Source organism: Siphateles boraxobius, unplaced genomic scaffold (assembly GCF_051911475.1).
Source record: "Siphateles boraxobius isolate OS27281-9 unplaced genomic scaffold, OSU_SipBor_1 11, whole genome shotgun sequence".
Lineage (NCBI taxonomy): Eukaryota > Metazoa > Chordata > Actinopteri > Cypriniformes > Leuciscidae > Siphateles > Siphateles boraxobius.
This window is the reverse complement of record NW_027508711.1, coordinates 12,619,659-12,637,906: the sequence shown is the minus strand read 5'-3', so window position 1 is coordinate 12,637,906 and position 18,248 is coordinate 12,619,659. Positions and strand designations below refer to the sequence as shown.

The 18,248-nt window shown below is 37.8% G+C and overlaps 1 protein-coding gene across 3 annotated transcripts in view; it reads left to right on the top strand.

Moving 5' to 3' along the window:
• Positions 1–11,328, top strand: part of klf8 (Kruppel like factor 8) — a 57,447-nt gene extending 46,119 nt beyond the window's left edge. For all 3 annotated transcript variants that reach the window (XM_077197131.1, XM_077197149.1, XM_077197140.1), the window contains 3 exons: positions 3,726–3,837; positions 5,651–5,793; positions 8,485–11,328. In XM_077197131.1, coding sequence (XP_077053246.1) covers positions 3,726–3,837; positions 5,651–5,793; positions 8,485–8,666 — 437 coding nt within the window. In that variant the 3' untranslated portion in view covers positions 8,667–11,328. The remainder of the gene's footprint in view (positions 1–3,725; positions 3,838–5,650; positions 5,794–8,484) is intronic.
• The last annotated feature ends 6,920 nt before the right edge of the window (positions 11,329–18,248 follow it).

The following is an 18,248-nucleotide window of genomic DNA, read 5'->3' as shown; positions in this document are numbered from 1 at the left end:
GCAGCGCGCTCTCTTTTGTCTTGTGCATTAATGGTTTAAAAGCATTCGCACGAATAAGAGCGGGATCATGTAACACTAGCCAAAGGATGACAAAAAATAACAGATGCTGTGTTAATAAGCGTTAACAGCCCTAATTTGTTTATTTCATATAAAATCGCAGCATTTTGCGTCATATCATCGTATAGGCTTGATATTGCGATTGCGATTAATTGTGCAGCACTAGTCCTTTTATTTAGAAGGCGGGATTTTTCCACCTTATTGCACTTTGCACGTTCTCCATTCATAGTGATATAAGTGCACTGTCTTTGTATCAATAAAGTCTTTGGGGATTTCAAACAAACCCCTTAGACTAAGTATTAAACCGTAATATATTTTTTGAAAGAACCTATGCTTCACCAAGACCAAGAATGGTAACCCATACTTTGAATTTGTCTTCTGAATTTAGTTAATTTAGTTAGTGAACAGTACTCACATTAGAAGCAGTGAGTAGGGAACACACACACACACACACTGAGTAGTGGGCAGCCATTTTGCTGCGGCGCCCAGGGAGCGATTGGAGTTTAGGTAACTTGAGAATCAAACCCGCAACCTTCTGATTACCAGTCTGACTCCTTATTCATTGGGCCACATCTGCCCCATTTTCTTAAGAGTGAAATGGTTTGTTCCACCTGGGTCTTTTCCTTCCTATTGCCCTTTTAATTTCAGGTCTTTCAGTCTCCCCTGAAAGACACCATGCAGGTCTTGGATCGTAATAAGAACATTAAAACACACCAAAAATGAATAAAATTTGCTGAATGTTTTTTAATGGGAGAACCCCACCCAAATAACACTACGGAAAAAAATGCTAATGCTTGTTTAACACACTGATTCAACCCCAAAGTTTAAACTCAGGGAGGAGTTGTCTGGCTCCTTTTGATTTCGGTTATTAACTTTGTATGTAGCTCTTTGAAACCAAGTAATGTAATGGAGAGATTATGAAGGTCAGTAAATTGTGTTATTTGGGTGGGGATCATCTTCAAAGAAACCATAATGTAGATCAGTTTCTTTTGGATTAAATTCTTGGGAAAACTACCAAGGTGGAGGACTCAGCATGCTTTATTGAACAGGCCCATAGCACCCCATGTTGTCTCCAATGAGAGGCTGTATATTAAGTACCTCTGTAGAAGTTTTTTCTTTCTTTCTTTTGAGTAACTTGGGACAATTGGATTTAGGGAGAGTAGACAATTAATAAATGGGCAGCACCCTTCCCCCTTTCATTTAGAAGATAATCTTTCCAAACTCCTGGGCATCTTCAAATCATCTCCTTGTCGGTGGTTAAAGGTCACGTCAAGAGATATCAACCCAGTACTCATCTAGCCACACCCTGTGTCAACATTGAACATGAATTTAACTTTTCTCTATTTCTTCATCCTGTGGACTCAAGAACTATCTGGTTGCCAAAAACACAAAGAAGATGTTAGGTTCTGGAAGTGATGTTGTTTTGAATTAAATTTTCGTCAGGAATGCTTTTCTGTATTTGATATAATTGCTTGTCCAAGTGCTTGACTCACACCTCATTTCAGTGGGAAGCTTTTTTAACAACCCAAACATGTGAACTAGGGGTCGACCGATTATCGGCGCTGATACTAAGCATTTTTATGGTTATCGGTATCGGCCATTTTCAAAACCGATTTGCCAATAAAATATTTTAATTTTGAAATGCGCTATATTTGGCTCTGACGCAGCCACCCCCGTCTGAACTCCCCACTCTGTGGACTAGACCAATGTCCCCACACATTTGATTTGTTGGGAGTCACGAGTCCGGCCAATCAACGTGGAAAGCTGAAGGCACTGAACACCGAAAGCACTTGCTGATTCACTGATCACGCATCAGTTGTCTCTCAAAGTTAAGGCAGCTACAGACTTTGCTGAAGTAGCAATAAATTGCTACACTGAAGTTGCAAAACACCTCAATGTAATAGGGCCCTGTGATTTCCGCGATGCAGAAAACATGGACTGAATTCCGGAATCAAGTCGTAAAAACGGAATTTACTGTATAAAGCGGAATGTCACAGAATCTGTCAACTTTTCGATTAATTAATAAAAAGCAGGTCAGTACAAATCAAATCGAATTTCAAACCGCAAAAAGACTATTTAAATATGAATCCGGCGTGTTTCTAAATGAATGGCGCAGAGGTTCATTTTCCACACACTGGAGCAGCCGTGACGCTTGCGCTGTTTTCAGCCTCAGCCGCATCATTTAAATGACGACATGATTGCATAAACATCATCTCCAGAGCGGCTTAGTCACTTCATGAGCTTTTTAATGCTTCAACTGAGAAAAGTTATCGTCATATCATAAACATGCAGAAACTCAAAGATCTCCACGGCAACCCGTCAAAGTAAAAGTTAGTTTTTTCATAGGGCCCTAAAAATGTCATTTTAGTTTAACTGTAAATAAATTGAATAAGTTTGATGATTTCAATTAATTAGAAATGCTTTTGAATTACTAAAATTTTATTTAACCATTAAAATAGAGTCTTTAAGTTTTACAAAATGTTTACAGAATGCGGCCTGCACCTTTTAAGCTATTATTATTAATAATAATATTATTATTAACAGTTCTCAGATTTAAAGATATGTTTAAAATCATTTTAAGAAAGTTTTTGTCAATACCCTTTGTTATTCTTAATTTTGACATTAACTTACATTTTTACACCAGACATAGGCTATATATAGCGGTTCAAAATATCAGTTATCGGTCTACTTGATCTGTAATAATAGGCATCGGCCCTGAAAGTCACATATTGGTCGACCCATAATGTGAACAGGACTGATAGATAAAGTTCAGGAGCCCACGGCAAGCCCATTGAGTTTTAACAGACACCCTAAAGCATGCAGTGGGTTTGACGGGGGGTAATTGGGAATGAATAGGGGAAAGTCACGTGAGAGGAGACAATGCCTCTATGATGCTATAATTGGATATGATTGGTTCGTGCAATAACTCACACCCCTTTGTACACGTTTGTGAATCAGTCTGAAGAACAAAATGATGATGTTAAAGGATTAGTTCACTTCAGAATTAAAATTTCCTGATAATTTAGTCACCCCATGTCATCCAAGATGTTTATGTCTTTCTTTCTTCAGTTGAAAAAGAAATTAATGTTTTTGAGGAAAACATACCAGGATTTTTCTCCATATAGTGGACTTCATATAGTGTTTCATTCATGTTGTCGACATGTCCGTTAAGAAGACACTGTTTTTTGTGTTGTGAAAGCAAAAAAAAATTAACTTCCAAAGGATGACTCGAATTGACACTGTAAAACTGACACCATTGTTACTGTTTGTATCATTGCGTAAACAAGTGTTGAGGAAGAGCTGAAATTCAGATATGGATAGAGATGCGTTTTGTTTCAGACACGTGCTGTAAGCGGTCAACCAATCACAACAGACTGGGCCATCTGACCAATAAGAGCAAAATAGGCTCTTGGAAAGGAGGGGTTTAGAGAGACCGAATCATTCATCGAATGTTTCAGACACTGTGAGAAAAGTGGTGATGCTGCAATGCAATGAGAAAACAAAAAATTAGGAACCTTTAAAATTATATAATAGTGGCACTTAAATACTATAAAATTATTGTCATTAAAGGGTTAAATACTTAAAAAAATATCGAAACTCATGTTGATTTTCCAATTCAACATTTCACTCAAATTTCTTTTGTCTGCTTTTATATCATGTCATTTCAGTGCGTATAAAGCCAGGCTCAACCTCTCCAGTGGAGTTTCAGTCTGACAGTGATGCTGAAAGCGGAACAGAGTCTGGATCAGCCTCTTTCAGCACGCAAGGGATGGATCCCAGGTGAGAGAAATATCCCATATACATCTGAATATCTAAATCCCGGGATATGTACAGACTCAGTGTGTGGTAGATCACTGACATCCTGGTCTAATGGCATCACTGAACCACTCCTCTGGATGATTATGTAACCTTCAACACACTGGAGGCCCATGGCTGCTCTTTGCGTTGATTTCAAGCTGGATGCATCCTCTTCTGGTGTGTGTGTTGCTGGGCAGGGTTCTCTCCAAACTGGGTGTAAACAATGTTACATAACTTGCAATGTCGTCACACCTTTGAAAGAGGGAGTAAAATGCAAAGAAGGACAAACAGAAGTGGCAGGGTGACAGGGCAGGATGGAGTACAAGAGGTTCTTTTGCCAGTGTGTGTGCAATTGTTCGGACATGCGGTCTGGTGATTGCTGGGAGAGAGAAATCCGATGGAAATGAGTTGAGTTGGGGGGGGGGGGGGGACGGACTGGTTTGCAGCCAGGGAGTAGAAAGGAAGAGGCTGAGAAAGAGAGAGGAAGGAAAGGAGGGGAGAAAGAGATGGGCTGAAAAAAAACCATGGCAGTGGGAGAGGGAGGGGGATTGGAGCAGGAAGGGAAAGGGAGAGAGATCGGCATTGAACTGGAAGCTCTCCAGCTGTATGGAATTTACACGCACACACACATACACATAGACACACACACACACACACACACACACACACACACACACACACACACACACGCTTGCTCTTTATCTCTCCCTGCTGGCCAGTTAGGATTGTTGCACTTGGGGTCGTAATGGTGCTATTTACATATATAATTATTTGATGCAAGAATCATTTCAGGTTGTGTTTTTATACAGCTAGGTTATTTTATGCATGCATATAAATTAGAGTCACATATTTGATTACCTCTCTATTGGTTATATCAAACCCCTTCTCTAGTTGTCAGATAAATGTGTAGTTCCAAGCCAAACATGAAACTATGTAATGGCAACTAAAATGCACTTTCTTATTTTTATCATCTTTTTGTCTGGGGCTTTGTGCCTTTGTTTTCTATTAGAGCTGAGTCAGTACAATAGAAGTAGAGGGGGAAAGCGCCACAGGTCTAAAACACTGCAGCTTGAAATGTTACTTAAAACTAGTGAAATGTCAAGTTGATCAAAATTATACCATGTAATGTAAAAGAAGGGGTGATTCATCTGGAGACTTGGTATTACTTTTCTGTGACACTCACCCTCCAGTTTCTTGTGACCAATATGTAATTAATTTCTGTAATTACAGCTATAATAACACCGTTGACCATTTACTTAATTTGACACACATTTCAACATAAATGATGTATTTATAATCAAGTAAACCTAAGGCATCTGTCCAGAAAATGTTAATCTTGGAAAATTACTAACAATATCAAAGTTATACATACATTTACTTTATAAAATCAGTAAAGATTTTACAGCAAAAATATATAGAAATATACTAAAAGGCCTTTTAAACTTGCTAAAAAAAGTATATACAATTAGACAAAGGCATGTAGTAGATTGTAAACAACAGGTTTTTGATCATGTTAAGAGGCCTTAAAGAATTGAGTATCGTATCATACCATTGGCTTTATAGGGTTAAGAGTGTTGCAATAAAAGTTTTCATTGTATCACTGATCTAATTTGCTCACTGTAATCCAGGTGATGGATTAATCTGTTTTATTCATGAAGATCATGCTGAATGTTTGTACCTGCCTTCACATGCTCAAATGCGCTCTTAATCTTTAGATAATCCAGGGATAGGTTTGGTATGACTTGAATTGATCGCCACACCCTAACAGCGGAAACGTTTCACTTTTTGTTCCTAGTATGAATACAGATGTGGACATTCAAGTTGACCCCGACTCGCCGGACATGAAGAGAAGACGTGTGCACATGTGCGATTATGACGGCTGCAACAAAGTCTACACCAAGAGCTCGCATCTGAAAGCCCACCGGAGAATACACACAGGTATGCCTTTTTTCTGCTGTTATTTTTGTCAAAATTGTAATTTATTTATAAAAATCATAGAAATTATTTATATATCATCTATCTACCTATATATATATATATATATATATATATATATATATATATATATATATACACACACAGGTCCTTCTCAAAAAATTTGCATATTGTGATTGTGAAGTTAATTATTTTCCATAATGTAATGATAAAAATGAAACTTTCATATATTTTAGATTCATTGCACACCAACTGAAATATTTCAGGTCTTTTATTGTTTTAATACTGATGATTTTGGCATACATCTCATGAAAACCCAAAATTCCATCTAAAAAAATTAGCATATTTCATCCGACCAATAAAAGAAGTGTTTTTAATACAAAAAAAGTCAACCTTCAAATAATTATGTTCAGTTATGCACTCAATACTTGGTCGGGAATCCTTTTGCATAAATGACTGCTTCAATGCGGCGTGGCATGGAGGCAATCAGCCTGTGGCACTGCTGAGGTGTTATGGAGGCCCAGGATGCTTCGATAGCGGCCTTAAGCTCATCCAGAGTGTTGGGTCTTGCGTCTCTCAACTTTCTCTTCTCAATATCCCACAGATTCTCTATGGGGTTCAGGTCAGGAGAGTTGGCAGGCCAATTGAGCACAGTAATACCATGGTCAGTAAACCATTTACCAGTGGTTTTGACACTAAAGCTTTTCAGCAGATGGAAGCATGAAGTGCTCCAAAATCTCCTGATAGCTAGCTGCATTGACTCTGCCCTTGATAAAACACAGTGGACCAACACCAGCAGCTGACATGGCACCCCAGACCATCACTGACTGTGGGTACTTGACACTGGACTTCAGGCATTTTGGCATTTCCTTCTCCCCAGTCTTCCTCCAGACTCTGGCACCTTGATTTCCAAATGACATGCAAAATTTGCTTTCATCCGAAAAAATTACTTTGGACCACTGAGCAACAGTCCAGTGCTGCTTCTCTGTAGCCCAGGTCAGGTGCTTCTGCCGCTGTTTCTGGTTCAAAAGTGGCTTGACCTTGGGAATGCGGCACCTGTAGCCCATTTCCTGCACACGCCTGTGCACGGTGGCTCTGGATGTTTCTACTCCAGACTCAGTCCGCTGCTTCCGCAGGTACCCCAAGGTCTGGAATCGGTCCTTCTCCACAATCTTCCTCAGGGTCCGGTCACCTCTTCTCGTTGTGCAGCGTTTTTTGCCACACTTTTTCCTTCCCACAGACTTCCCACTGAGGTGCCTTGATACAGCACTCTGGGAACAGCCTATTTGTTCAGAAATTTCTTTCTGTGTCTTACCCTCTTGCTTGAGGGTGTCAATGATGGCCTTCTGGACAGCAGTCAGGTCGGCAGTCTTACCCATGATTGCGGTTTTGAGTAATGAAACAGGCTGGGAGTTTTTAAAAGCCTCAGGAATCTTTTGCAGGTGTTTAGAGTTAATTAGTTGATTCAGATGATTAGGTTAATAGCTCGTTTTTCATGATATGCTAATTTTTTGAGATAGGAATTTTGGGTTTTCATGAGCTGTATGCCAAAATCATCAGTATTAAAACAATAAAAGACCTGAAATATTACAGTTGGTGTGCAATGAATCTAAAATATATGAAAGTTTCATTTTTATCATTACATTATGGAAAAGAATTAACTTTATCACAATATGCTAATTTTTTGAGAAGGACCTGTATGTATATATATATATATATATATATATATATGGTTAGGTTTGTAATTTGGGGTCTGTAAGATTTGCAAGTTTGAAATGAATTAATGCTTTTATTCAGCAAGGATGCAATAAATTGATCCAAAATGACATTTATGAAGTTAAAAAATTCTATTTCACATAAATGCTGTTCTTTTAAACTCAAATAATAAAAAAAATTGATCAGTTTCCACAAAAATATAAAACAGCTATTACAATGTTTTCAGCATTGATCATATTAAAGTCCCCGTAGTCAATAATTGTATCTCTTAAAACTCATCTTTGATTACCAAAATTACATATTTAAACTTTTTCTTTGAAAAAAACTTCTTCATGCCTTAAAATAGCTTGAATGTAACTCTACACCCTTGCCTCATTTAGTATACGCGGTTTTATGAATAAGCAAGTTACCCCGCCTCCACTTACTCACACCAGCTCAGAGATCCACTCGTTGGCGATCACTCGTTGATGTGTAGTTTGTGACGTTAGAAACACCAGCGATTTCAAACCGCGTGTTTGATTCACTGCAGTTTTAAGCAGAAAATACTCAATGATGTTGATTTATGCATTTGCACACGGTTTGTCTTAAAGCATATTAAAAACACCACATAGACATAAACATACACATAAACTTCTTTAAAAGCTTTGGTTTCCTCCACACTTTAAGAACTGTTTCCTGATTACCAAATCAGCCATATGAATATTGCCATATTGCCATAATTTCTGAAGCATCATATGGCACTGAAGACTGGAGTAATAATGCTGAAAATTCAGCTTTGCCATCACAAAAATACATTATAAATTATATTAAAATAGAATATTACTTTTTTTACTATCTTTTTGAGTAAATAAAAGTAGCGTTGGTGAGCATTAGACGCCGACCCAAACTTTTAACAGAAGTGTGTATATATGTGTATATTTTTAAGTTTGTATTTATGTATATAAATCAGTCATATTGATTGACGTGATGCTTTTACAGGCGAAAAGCCGTACCAGTGCACATGGGAGGGCTGTACCTGGCGCTTTGCCCGTTCGGACGAGCTGACGCGACACTTTCGCAAGCACACTGGCATCAAACCCTTCCGCTGCACCGACTGCGACCGCAGCTTCTCCCGCTCTGATCACCTGGCACTTCACCGACGGCGCCACGTCATGATGTGAAACACTTTTCCCGCCTCCCTCCCCAGCCCTCACCTCCCTGCCTGCTCCTCAGGAGACATGCGCGCCCATCCGGGGAGTCCAAACGCTGTTGACGTCACCTCCCCAGTCTCCGGATAAGAACATGTGTTGGATATGGAGAAAGGGTGACGCAATCATATTGGTTACCCCTCCTGGTCAGAACATGACTGCAGTTTTCAGCTAAGCTTCTTAAAGCCACAAACCACCCGTCCACTGGTGACCTCCACCTTCATCTAGTACAGATGTCTAGATGCATGCCTGATCATTAGCCAATACTTGAAGGGACTACAAGGAAGGTAAACCGTACGCAGCACTGCTGTCAGCAGAGAGTGAAGATTGGGGAAGGTACCCCTTATCGAGAGTTGTTGAAAGTTAGAAAAAGATAAAAGTAAAGGATTTTATGCAAGATGGTTTGGAAAAAGTAAAGTTATGTAATAAATGTAGTCATTTTAATGAGATAGGTGGGTTGGAGATACATCTACAGCTGCCTTGTTGAATTCTTACGTTTTATCCAAACTTTTTGTTGTCCTAAATTTGTATACACAAGCTCTACATGCATCTTAGGGCCTGAACGTTTCTGTGTGGATGGAAGTTAACGTAGAGCGCATTGTAAAGACAGCTGAAGATGTACCCTCGTTTTACAGTTCTTTTTAAATTTTATTTAACAAATCAGTTTTTATATGTACCCTAACCCAAATGAGAAGTAGAGGCAGGGGGCTGACAAGACTGTGAATTTTTGTAAAATATTTTTTTTTTATTAGTATCTGTTGTCTAAGCATCTTCCCAAAAATAGTTTGGCGCAAAAAAACAGTATTTCTTTTTGTTTTTTAAAAGACATTTTTATTGCCAATAATGGCATCTAACATAAAGAACACCTTTTGATGGGCGTTAATCTAAACTTCAGATATTATTTCATAAGGCTGTGAAAAAAAAAATGTTTTAAAAAAAGCAGCATAGCTGGCAGGGAAAGGGGGGGGGGGCTTACTAAAATTGTCGCGTGTGTGTGTGTGTGTGTGTGTGTGTGTGAGTGTGTGTGTGTGTGTGTGTGTGTGTGTGTGTGTGTGTGTGTGTGTGTGTGTGTGTGTGTGTGTGTGTGTGTGTCTGTGTATAAGCACACTTGTTTGCATATTTGTAAAGAAAGACATAATCAGAGATATAATAGTAAGATGTCTAGATGCATTATTACTTCTAGCCCATCAGAGCCTTAATTGAAGTAACCGTGCAAATCTGGTTCGATACTGGGACCCCTATTTTTGTGAGGCACCCTGAAAATCCCTATTTGCACCTAGTTCACAGTGACAAACATGTCTTAACAACTCCTGCCCTGATATGCATGATATGCAAAAATACCCCCTCAACCATCAAAAATATGTTATTGGACAGAGATATTATGAAAATGTGTGGCTGAGTCCATGTAAATCTGCGAGGAGAGGGTATATCCTGGACACTTCTTCCTTCTAACTAGCACTCATTGCCGTGGTCATAATTTCAATCGCTAGCAGCTGATTAAGTGCGCATTATGCCTTTTTTCAGAAGAAACGCTTGTGCGATTCCAGCCTTTGACAGTTAAGTGCATGTCTGCAGCAGCTGCACGATCAGTGGTCCAGAGAGCAATGTAGTCGTAATATTTTGTATTGTTCTCTTGCTTCAACTCAAAGTTACTAAGCACATCTTTCTAGAAGACTATATGCATTTGATTGCGATCCCTTTCTTTTTCTAAAAACTGTTCATAGACTTACAGACAATGAATAATTAAAGAGTTAATGTACATACTGTATATAATCTACAAAGTTCTTGAATAATGTAACGGGTGGATTTCTATTTTGAACACTGACTAGATAATGTGAAATACTCGTTTTCTTTCTCTTTTTTTGTTGTTTCTTTGAATCTTTTTTTTTTTGAATCCCTTGAAATGAGTCCCTAATGTGTTGTACACCCCTAAAGTGTTGCATGGAGAGTAGAGGTTTCTTTGTGAAGTCGGTGAGCATGTCAAAGCGTTGGTGCCCTGACAGATGTGGCCTATAAGCACTGATAATCCACATGAAATGTGTGCAACCATGGCCATTCGTAGCATATGCATGGCCTATTTATAACTACTACTAAGACATGCTGGTAAAACATGTACCTTCATACCATCCTAAATTGAAATTATTGTATTCCAAGATGGCTTAATGTTAGGAGTCAGCCTCTTATCAATGTTGAAGTGCCCACGACTGAATTTTGTGACATGCTTGTCTATCTAAAAGTATGTTTGCTTTCATTACTTGCATATGATTTGTTTAAAATAGTGTGCGACCTTGTGCTCAAATCATGAAAGAGTTTGGGTTTCGTGTGAGTGTATGTGTATGTGTGCAAGTGTGGTTATCATTAAATTCTCTTTTAAACTTTCAGAATCATAGGTATTTTATATTGAATGCAGTAACTTATGGGCCAGTACTATATTACTCAGTGCAATGCAGTTATCATTATAACAAAACAAGTAATTAATGTTATTTCTTTTGTATTTGTACAGAACAAGTCTGTGTAAAGATCAGCGAGGAAAACACGAGCTTTTTGATACTGTGAGAAATGGTGTTAAAAGTCAGTTTCCCTTGTACAGTTGTGATTACCCACTCCTTTTATAGAATAAAATGTTTTGGTGCAACACGGTGCGTTGTGTATTATAATTCAGGTCCTGTCTATTTTTTTCCCCTAATAGTTTTATAACAATTTTTCCAACAAAAATGGACCCCATGCCCATTTCATTATTAGTCCAGTCATTTTTTGAAAAAAGGTTAAACAAATTGCAACAGAAGCAAACTCAACTGACTTTGTATACTCAATATGTTCTGAGTAAGGGGGGGCCCAGAAGCCCCAAAGAATCCCATTAGGGGAAAGTTTCGAAAAAGAACCAAATTTAGCCTATTCATTCTTTTTCTCACGTGAATAGGGTAACAATTTTAACCTTTAGATATCAACATGAAAATTACTGAGTTGATTACTTGCATCAAGACAAACAAAAAATGTATTACTGGTTTTTTGAAATTGTTTAACATGGGCAAACGCTGCATAATCTAATTACATATGTGCTAATTTGCAGAAATACCCAAACAGATCTAAACATTGGGTATAGCAGGTGAAAATGTCTTGTTGAATCTTGTTGACATATAACAGTAAAATACATCATGTTAAGGTCCGAATGGAACCCATTTGGGCTACCCATGAACATTAATACATACAGGCAGGAAGAAACCACCTTTATTAATTATTATTGCAGAGATAGGGTTTGGGCATTGAGTGCATTGTGTACGTAATTAGATTTTTTTGATCCAGACACTTTATTTTACCTACCTTTTGTCTTCTGCATTCTCCTTACCCTTGTCTCCTGTTCTTCCCTCAGACGCATCCTCCAGAAACAGTCCCTCGGATCCAGTCACAAACCCCATCTCTGCAATAATAATTAATAAAGGCTGGTTTCTAAAGTACTTCTTCCTGCCTCTATGTATTAATGTTCATGGGTAGCCTAAATGGGTTCCATTCAGACCTTAACATTAGGTCTTTTACCTTTATATGTCAACAAGATTCAACATTTTCACCTGGCTATACCCAATGTTTAGATCTGTTTGGGTATTTATGCAAATTGGCACATATGTAATTAGATTATGCACCGTTTTATCCGTGTTGACATCAATTTTTTTTTTTTTTTTGTCGTGATGTAAGTAATCAACTCAGTAATTTTCATGGTGATATCTAAAGAATACAACTTTTAACCTATTAATGTGAGAAAAGGAATGAGTAGGCGTATGAATAGGGTATATTTGGGTCTTTTTCTAAACTTTCCCCTAATGGGATTCTTCTAGGCTTTTTTTTTTCCCTTACACATATTGATACAAAATCTTGCACTTCTGGTGCAATTTGTTCAAGGTTGACCACCATTTTGTCTTAAAATGGCTGGACTATATGATCTGTCTCTTAAACATCACCCAATAATGTAAATTATGTCATTTACTGTCATCAAATTGTTCCACACCTGTATGAGTTTCTTTCTTCTGTTAAACACAAAAGTAGATATTTTGAAGAATGTTGGTGAACACTAACCAGACAGTTGACGGTACCCATTGACTTAATTAGTATTTTATTTTTCCTACTATGGACAACTATAGGGGGGTTCAGGTACGACGTCACTTTGTAGGCCAACCGGCAGTTAGTATCACGCTGCTTCCCTCGACAAAAACCCAATAGGATTTTCCCACAGGCTTTTGGATTATTGCTAAAAACAAGCTCTGCGGTCAACAAAAGTTTATGATACTCGCACGTTTTGTCCATCAAGATTATTATCACATGAAGACAACTTTTATGAATTTTGAAGCCTAAATGCAGTCGCCAGAAGTAAAAAGCTAAAGGTAACGTTAGTGTATAAACGAACTTCACCACGGTCCCACAAATTCAACATCATCATCATTAAGCTTCCGACAACTCTTTCAGTTTTTATCTACAAACATTTTCCCAGAACTTTTGAGTAAGAATAGTTTGTAAGAGCACAATTGTAAGCATAACGATGCTGTAAAAGAGGAGTGAGCTTACCTTTTCGGCGTGATGACACGTAAAAGCTTAATAAAAATCACAAGTGGGGTAATAGTGATTTATTTTATATCGTAGAATAAAACTTTACAATGTCTTGAGTTTGTGTTCACCACAGACCTTATTTCAGCTATTTAACCAAAACCCCATTAAAAAAAACATTGACTTCTGAACGATGGAAAATGCTAACTCGCTTCCACGTTTGGGCCTACAAAGTGATGTCAAACCTGCGCCATGCACTATGGCTAACATCAACTGTCTGGTTCCCAACATTTTTTTTAAATATCTTCTTTTGTGTTTAGCAGAAGAAAGAAACTCATACAGGTTTGGAACAACATGAGGGTGAGTAAATGATGACAGAATATTCATTTTTGGGTGAACTACCCCTTTAAATGTGACTAATTTATTAAGACGAAAGTATGATCCAGGTGTTCCTGGATCAACATCTTTGTAGGATTATCACTGTTCAAATCAAGTCCCTCACTTTTGGTATCAGTTTCACTCAAAATACTGTACCCGAGGGTTTATATACTCATTTTGTTTATTTTAATATGTAAATGGCCTTAATTAAAAAAATCCATCGGTCAATGTCTTCAAAAATTTGCTGTGTAACCATGAGACGGTGCTGAGATGTTCTGTTGTTTCAGTCAGCGACTGCAGCGGTGTGGCGCCCTCTAGAGGTGCAGATGAGTAACAGCTCAAGGCAAAGCTTTGTGCGGTGGCCTCTTTTAAAGTCTTATCATTCAACTGGTATCAAATAGGTAAATATGTATTATGAAGAAATATTTTATCATTTTGTCCATAAAATTGCCCAGCATGGTCTAACCATTAAAGTCAAAGTCCAACACTAACTCGGTCAGGACTTTAGTTTATAAGAAGTGGTGCTCTTCCTTTGTTTGTTCTTAAGAATATATTACCCTAGTGTCTGCTAGGATAAATTATGGTCAAAACACAATCTTTATGACACTCACTTCTCAACTGGTGCAATAATGATTAACACAGACCCTGAGATAGGCTATACAATAGTACATTTCAGTTTATTAACTTTACTTGGAAAAAATCTTGAAAACTTATTGCCTCAGAAAAATATAGTAAAGTTTATCAATATATTCAAGTTTTTATAACTTGGATTCTGAGTTTTACTGACTTAATTTACTGAGTAACAGTGTACTCCCAGAGTTCATTGCAAATAAGCAATTGCCTTTTGATTTATTTGACCATTTTATTTGCTGTATTGTGTCAGTACTAGCATAATAATAGCCTATATATATTTTTTGTAATGGTCAGTCTTATTAATTTACACATTCATTATTGGTTGTAATTTATATGTTGAATGTTGTGTGACTAAAGCAAGATTGATTGTAAGAAATTGATACAAACAACAAATAACTGATTTGTTTTTGCATCAATGGAAAATAAGTGTAGTTATATAAATGAAGTTCCAAGTGCCCAACAAAAGGGAACACAAATCACCATAAGGGTTGCTGACAAGACCATTTTAGGAAATCAACATCAATTTATGAAGTGCTGTTCTCACACAAATTTTGGTTGAATTGACAATTCACCATTCAAGATGACTGAAAAATGAGCAAAGGTAACTAGGGAGAAAGATTAGTGCAGAAGTGGAGGAATATTCTATTAAGAATTGCCCCACTTCAGATATTTTGCTTGACAAAATAGAAGTCCTACACAAACCAGTCAAGAAACCTCAATTTTCTGAGTTACAAAGGCATAGTAAGTGAATAGTATATTACTAAATTTTTACAATTAAATAATAATAAAAAATGGTTTAAGTAAAGCAATGGTTAGTAGCCTACAAGGTCTTGGTTTTTGAGCGATGTAGCCTACATTCATTGATCCCTTCTGCAATTTCAGCAAACAAAAGTAAAACAGACGACATTTGAATAATCTGAAATATCCCTATTTTCTTTTTTTCAAGACATGTTAAAGTCTCTTCATTTCTATCAAGCGGTAGTGTAGGCAAGTTTTAACTGGATTCGCTCTGCCGCGATAAGCACAGTTAAAACCTCAGGAATGAGCGAGGCTTAAATAGGCCTATGTTTAAGAATACCTAGGTATTCTCAACAATAAAGGCAGTTTTACCTTTACTCTGGGCAGTAGCACTCACTGTTTTGAAATAGTTTACATATTTTCATCTTTTCATCTCCACAGAACACGCTGTGAACGGGTGTTCCCCTCATCAGTCATCATCTTTTGTTATAGGCTGGTTTTCATTCTGTAAATTATCCTGTCAGACTGTAATTATTAGTTCTCTGTTTCAGCTAAAAGCTGTTCCCCACCCAATTTTAGTCCTTCATTAACTTCAACTGTTGGTGTTTTTTTAATTTTTTTTTTTTTATAAGCTGACTCATTGTTTTAACAATACAGCGTTTAACAATATAGCCTACAACTTAATACCTTGTGGAAGGCCTGGCTCCAGCTTTGAGATGTAAGGTGGGCCAAGTGATTCCTTTAACATTATTTATTTATTTTCGTAAAAGATTTTGAATCTTTATTTTATAACAAAATGAGCAGGTCTTAAAAGGTACTCTATATATAAACACACAGGGCTCAATGATTAGGAGTTTACTGGCTACGCGCCCAGCCAAAATTTTCACTGGCCCCACCACAAAAATAAATAGCTAAATACATAAATAGCATTTTATTAAATAACACTAAATAAAGACACTTATGAACAAATTACTAGCAATAAGCACAAATACAAAACAACAAAGTAGAAACAAACAGATTTTAGGTAGGTCTAACAGTATCAATACAAAACATTACAATGTATAAATTAGATATTAATCCTTATTAAAGTTTTAGAGCTACTAAAAGAGCAACTACTAAAGAGCAAAGTTTTAAGCTACTGTCACTTTAAGAACAAATGCATGGAAATACACATCAGGGCCCGTATTCATAAAGATTCTAAGAATCCTCTCAGAAAACTCTTAATTTAGCTTAAAATCTTTTACGTAGGAGGCTTAGCTTAAGAGCGATTCGGGACCGACCTGAGAGCAACTCTGAGTAAGGAAAAGACAAAAACTTTTATCTTAGTGAGGAGGCGGGACTGACCCCGTTGCTATGTATGACACCATAGACATCATGTATGACACAATCTTTTGAAGACTGTGATTGGTCGGTTGTCCAAAAAGGAAAAAAGAGTGATTTTAAGTATAGGGTCTTACATGCGTAATTTGTCCTATTTGACCATTCTCACACACACACACACACACACACACACACACACACACACACACACACACACACACACACACACACACACACACACACACACACACACACACACACACACACACACATTATATATGTGTATATAAATCCTTTATTTTATTTACCATACTGTTAATTTCCTATAAGGTATTTGATTGGATTAGAATGATAACATTTTTCCACTGTTTATTTAAGTGATGGTGTGAATGTTGGTTTTAATGTAGCAAACATGGAATAAAAAAACAAGAAGGACAAGACAGCTCAACTGGACAGAGGAACAGTGTTTACTGTGAGCCCAGTTTGTGGATGAACACAAGGCCATCCTTAAAGGAAAATTCAGGCCGGGTGTCACAGCACAGAAGCAGACGTGGGAGCTTATAGCAGTTAATAATAAATTATTTACGGTTCATTCCCCCTGCTTGTGCGGAAGCCTGCTATATTCATAAATGTATTTTTTTGAGCCTGCCAGGTGTCAAGTGTAAACAAAATGAACTGCGACACAATAAGAGGTTCTGGAATGCTGTAATTGTTTGTGATCACTCTGCTTACAGAAGGTTGTGACAGACCCAAATCATCACTGCTGCGTTGATGCATTTTCCCAGCTGCCAAATATCTTAATGTATATTTTTTTTCTGGCACTACGCCAATCCTGCGCTGTGTCGGAGATGTTTTTGTGTCTCTAATAAAATCGGTCACAAACATGTTCCCTGCACGATGTAATCTATAGTGTCTTATTAACTCACTGTCATCTATTGTCTGCAACACATTTCTTCTCCCTCTTCGTCTTTCTGCCATTTTCTCCTCTGCTAAAGAAACTCTTAAGCCTCTTAAAAGTCCTCATCCGTGCTCCTAACAATTTTGACCATAAGACCTCTTTTAAGGGTTAAGATGCTTTCTAAATTAGTTTTTTCTTTACTAGGATTTTTTCTTTAATTTTAAGAGTAAACGCCCACATTTCTAAGAATTTTCTTAGAATTTTGTCACTAGGAGCTACTCTTTGCATTAAGATTCTTTATGAATACGGGCCCAGATTTTTCCCAACCGTTTACTTTTTATTTTAACATATTTAAGACGGTTTTAAATGGCGTTTTAACGTAATTTTCAATGTATTCGTCCGTTTAAGTGCGATTAAAACTTTTCTCAAACTCAAGATAACTTGAGTTCCCTTTCGTTGTCACTCCGAGTTACGTCGGATGACGACGAATGGGGTTTCGCTTAGAAAGCCTATCAACTTCGAGTATTACAAAACGAGCCAATGGCAAAGAAATGCCATGGGTCTGCGGAATTTGCATGGCGTAACTCCGCCCCACCTCGTGGGTATAAAAGGAGGAAGCCGGCAGCAAGCAGATATGTTTTCGCTTCGGAGCCAAGTGTATTCTTCTCTCCACAAGCCATCTCTGAATTGTCAGCTTTACAAACGAGTACCTCGAGTGTTGGTGTGACGGCGATCTACGGCGAGAGCATGCTTCCTGCTGATCTGTTGCAGTGGTCTGCCAGTCGGTGCGTTTCTCCCCGGGTGCTTCAACACTTGAGTTTTCTCTCACTAAAAGAGCTTACACGTGGCACGTCTTTTTAAAGACGGCTCGCCCGTGCATTTCTGGTTGCAGCGGACTGGTATCGGACTCTGATGGGCACGAGCGCTGTCTAGTGTGTTTGGGCTTTGATCATGCTTGAACAGCGCTCGTGGGTGACTCATGTTCTCGCTGGGAACGTGATCATCGCGTCATATATAGGTCGAGACTCGGTGAACTCGCAAGAGTGAGAGTCCCC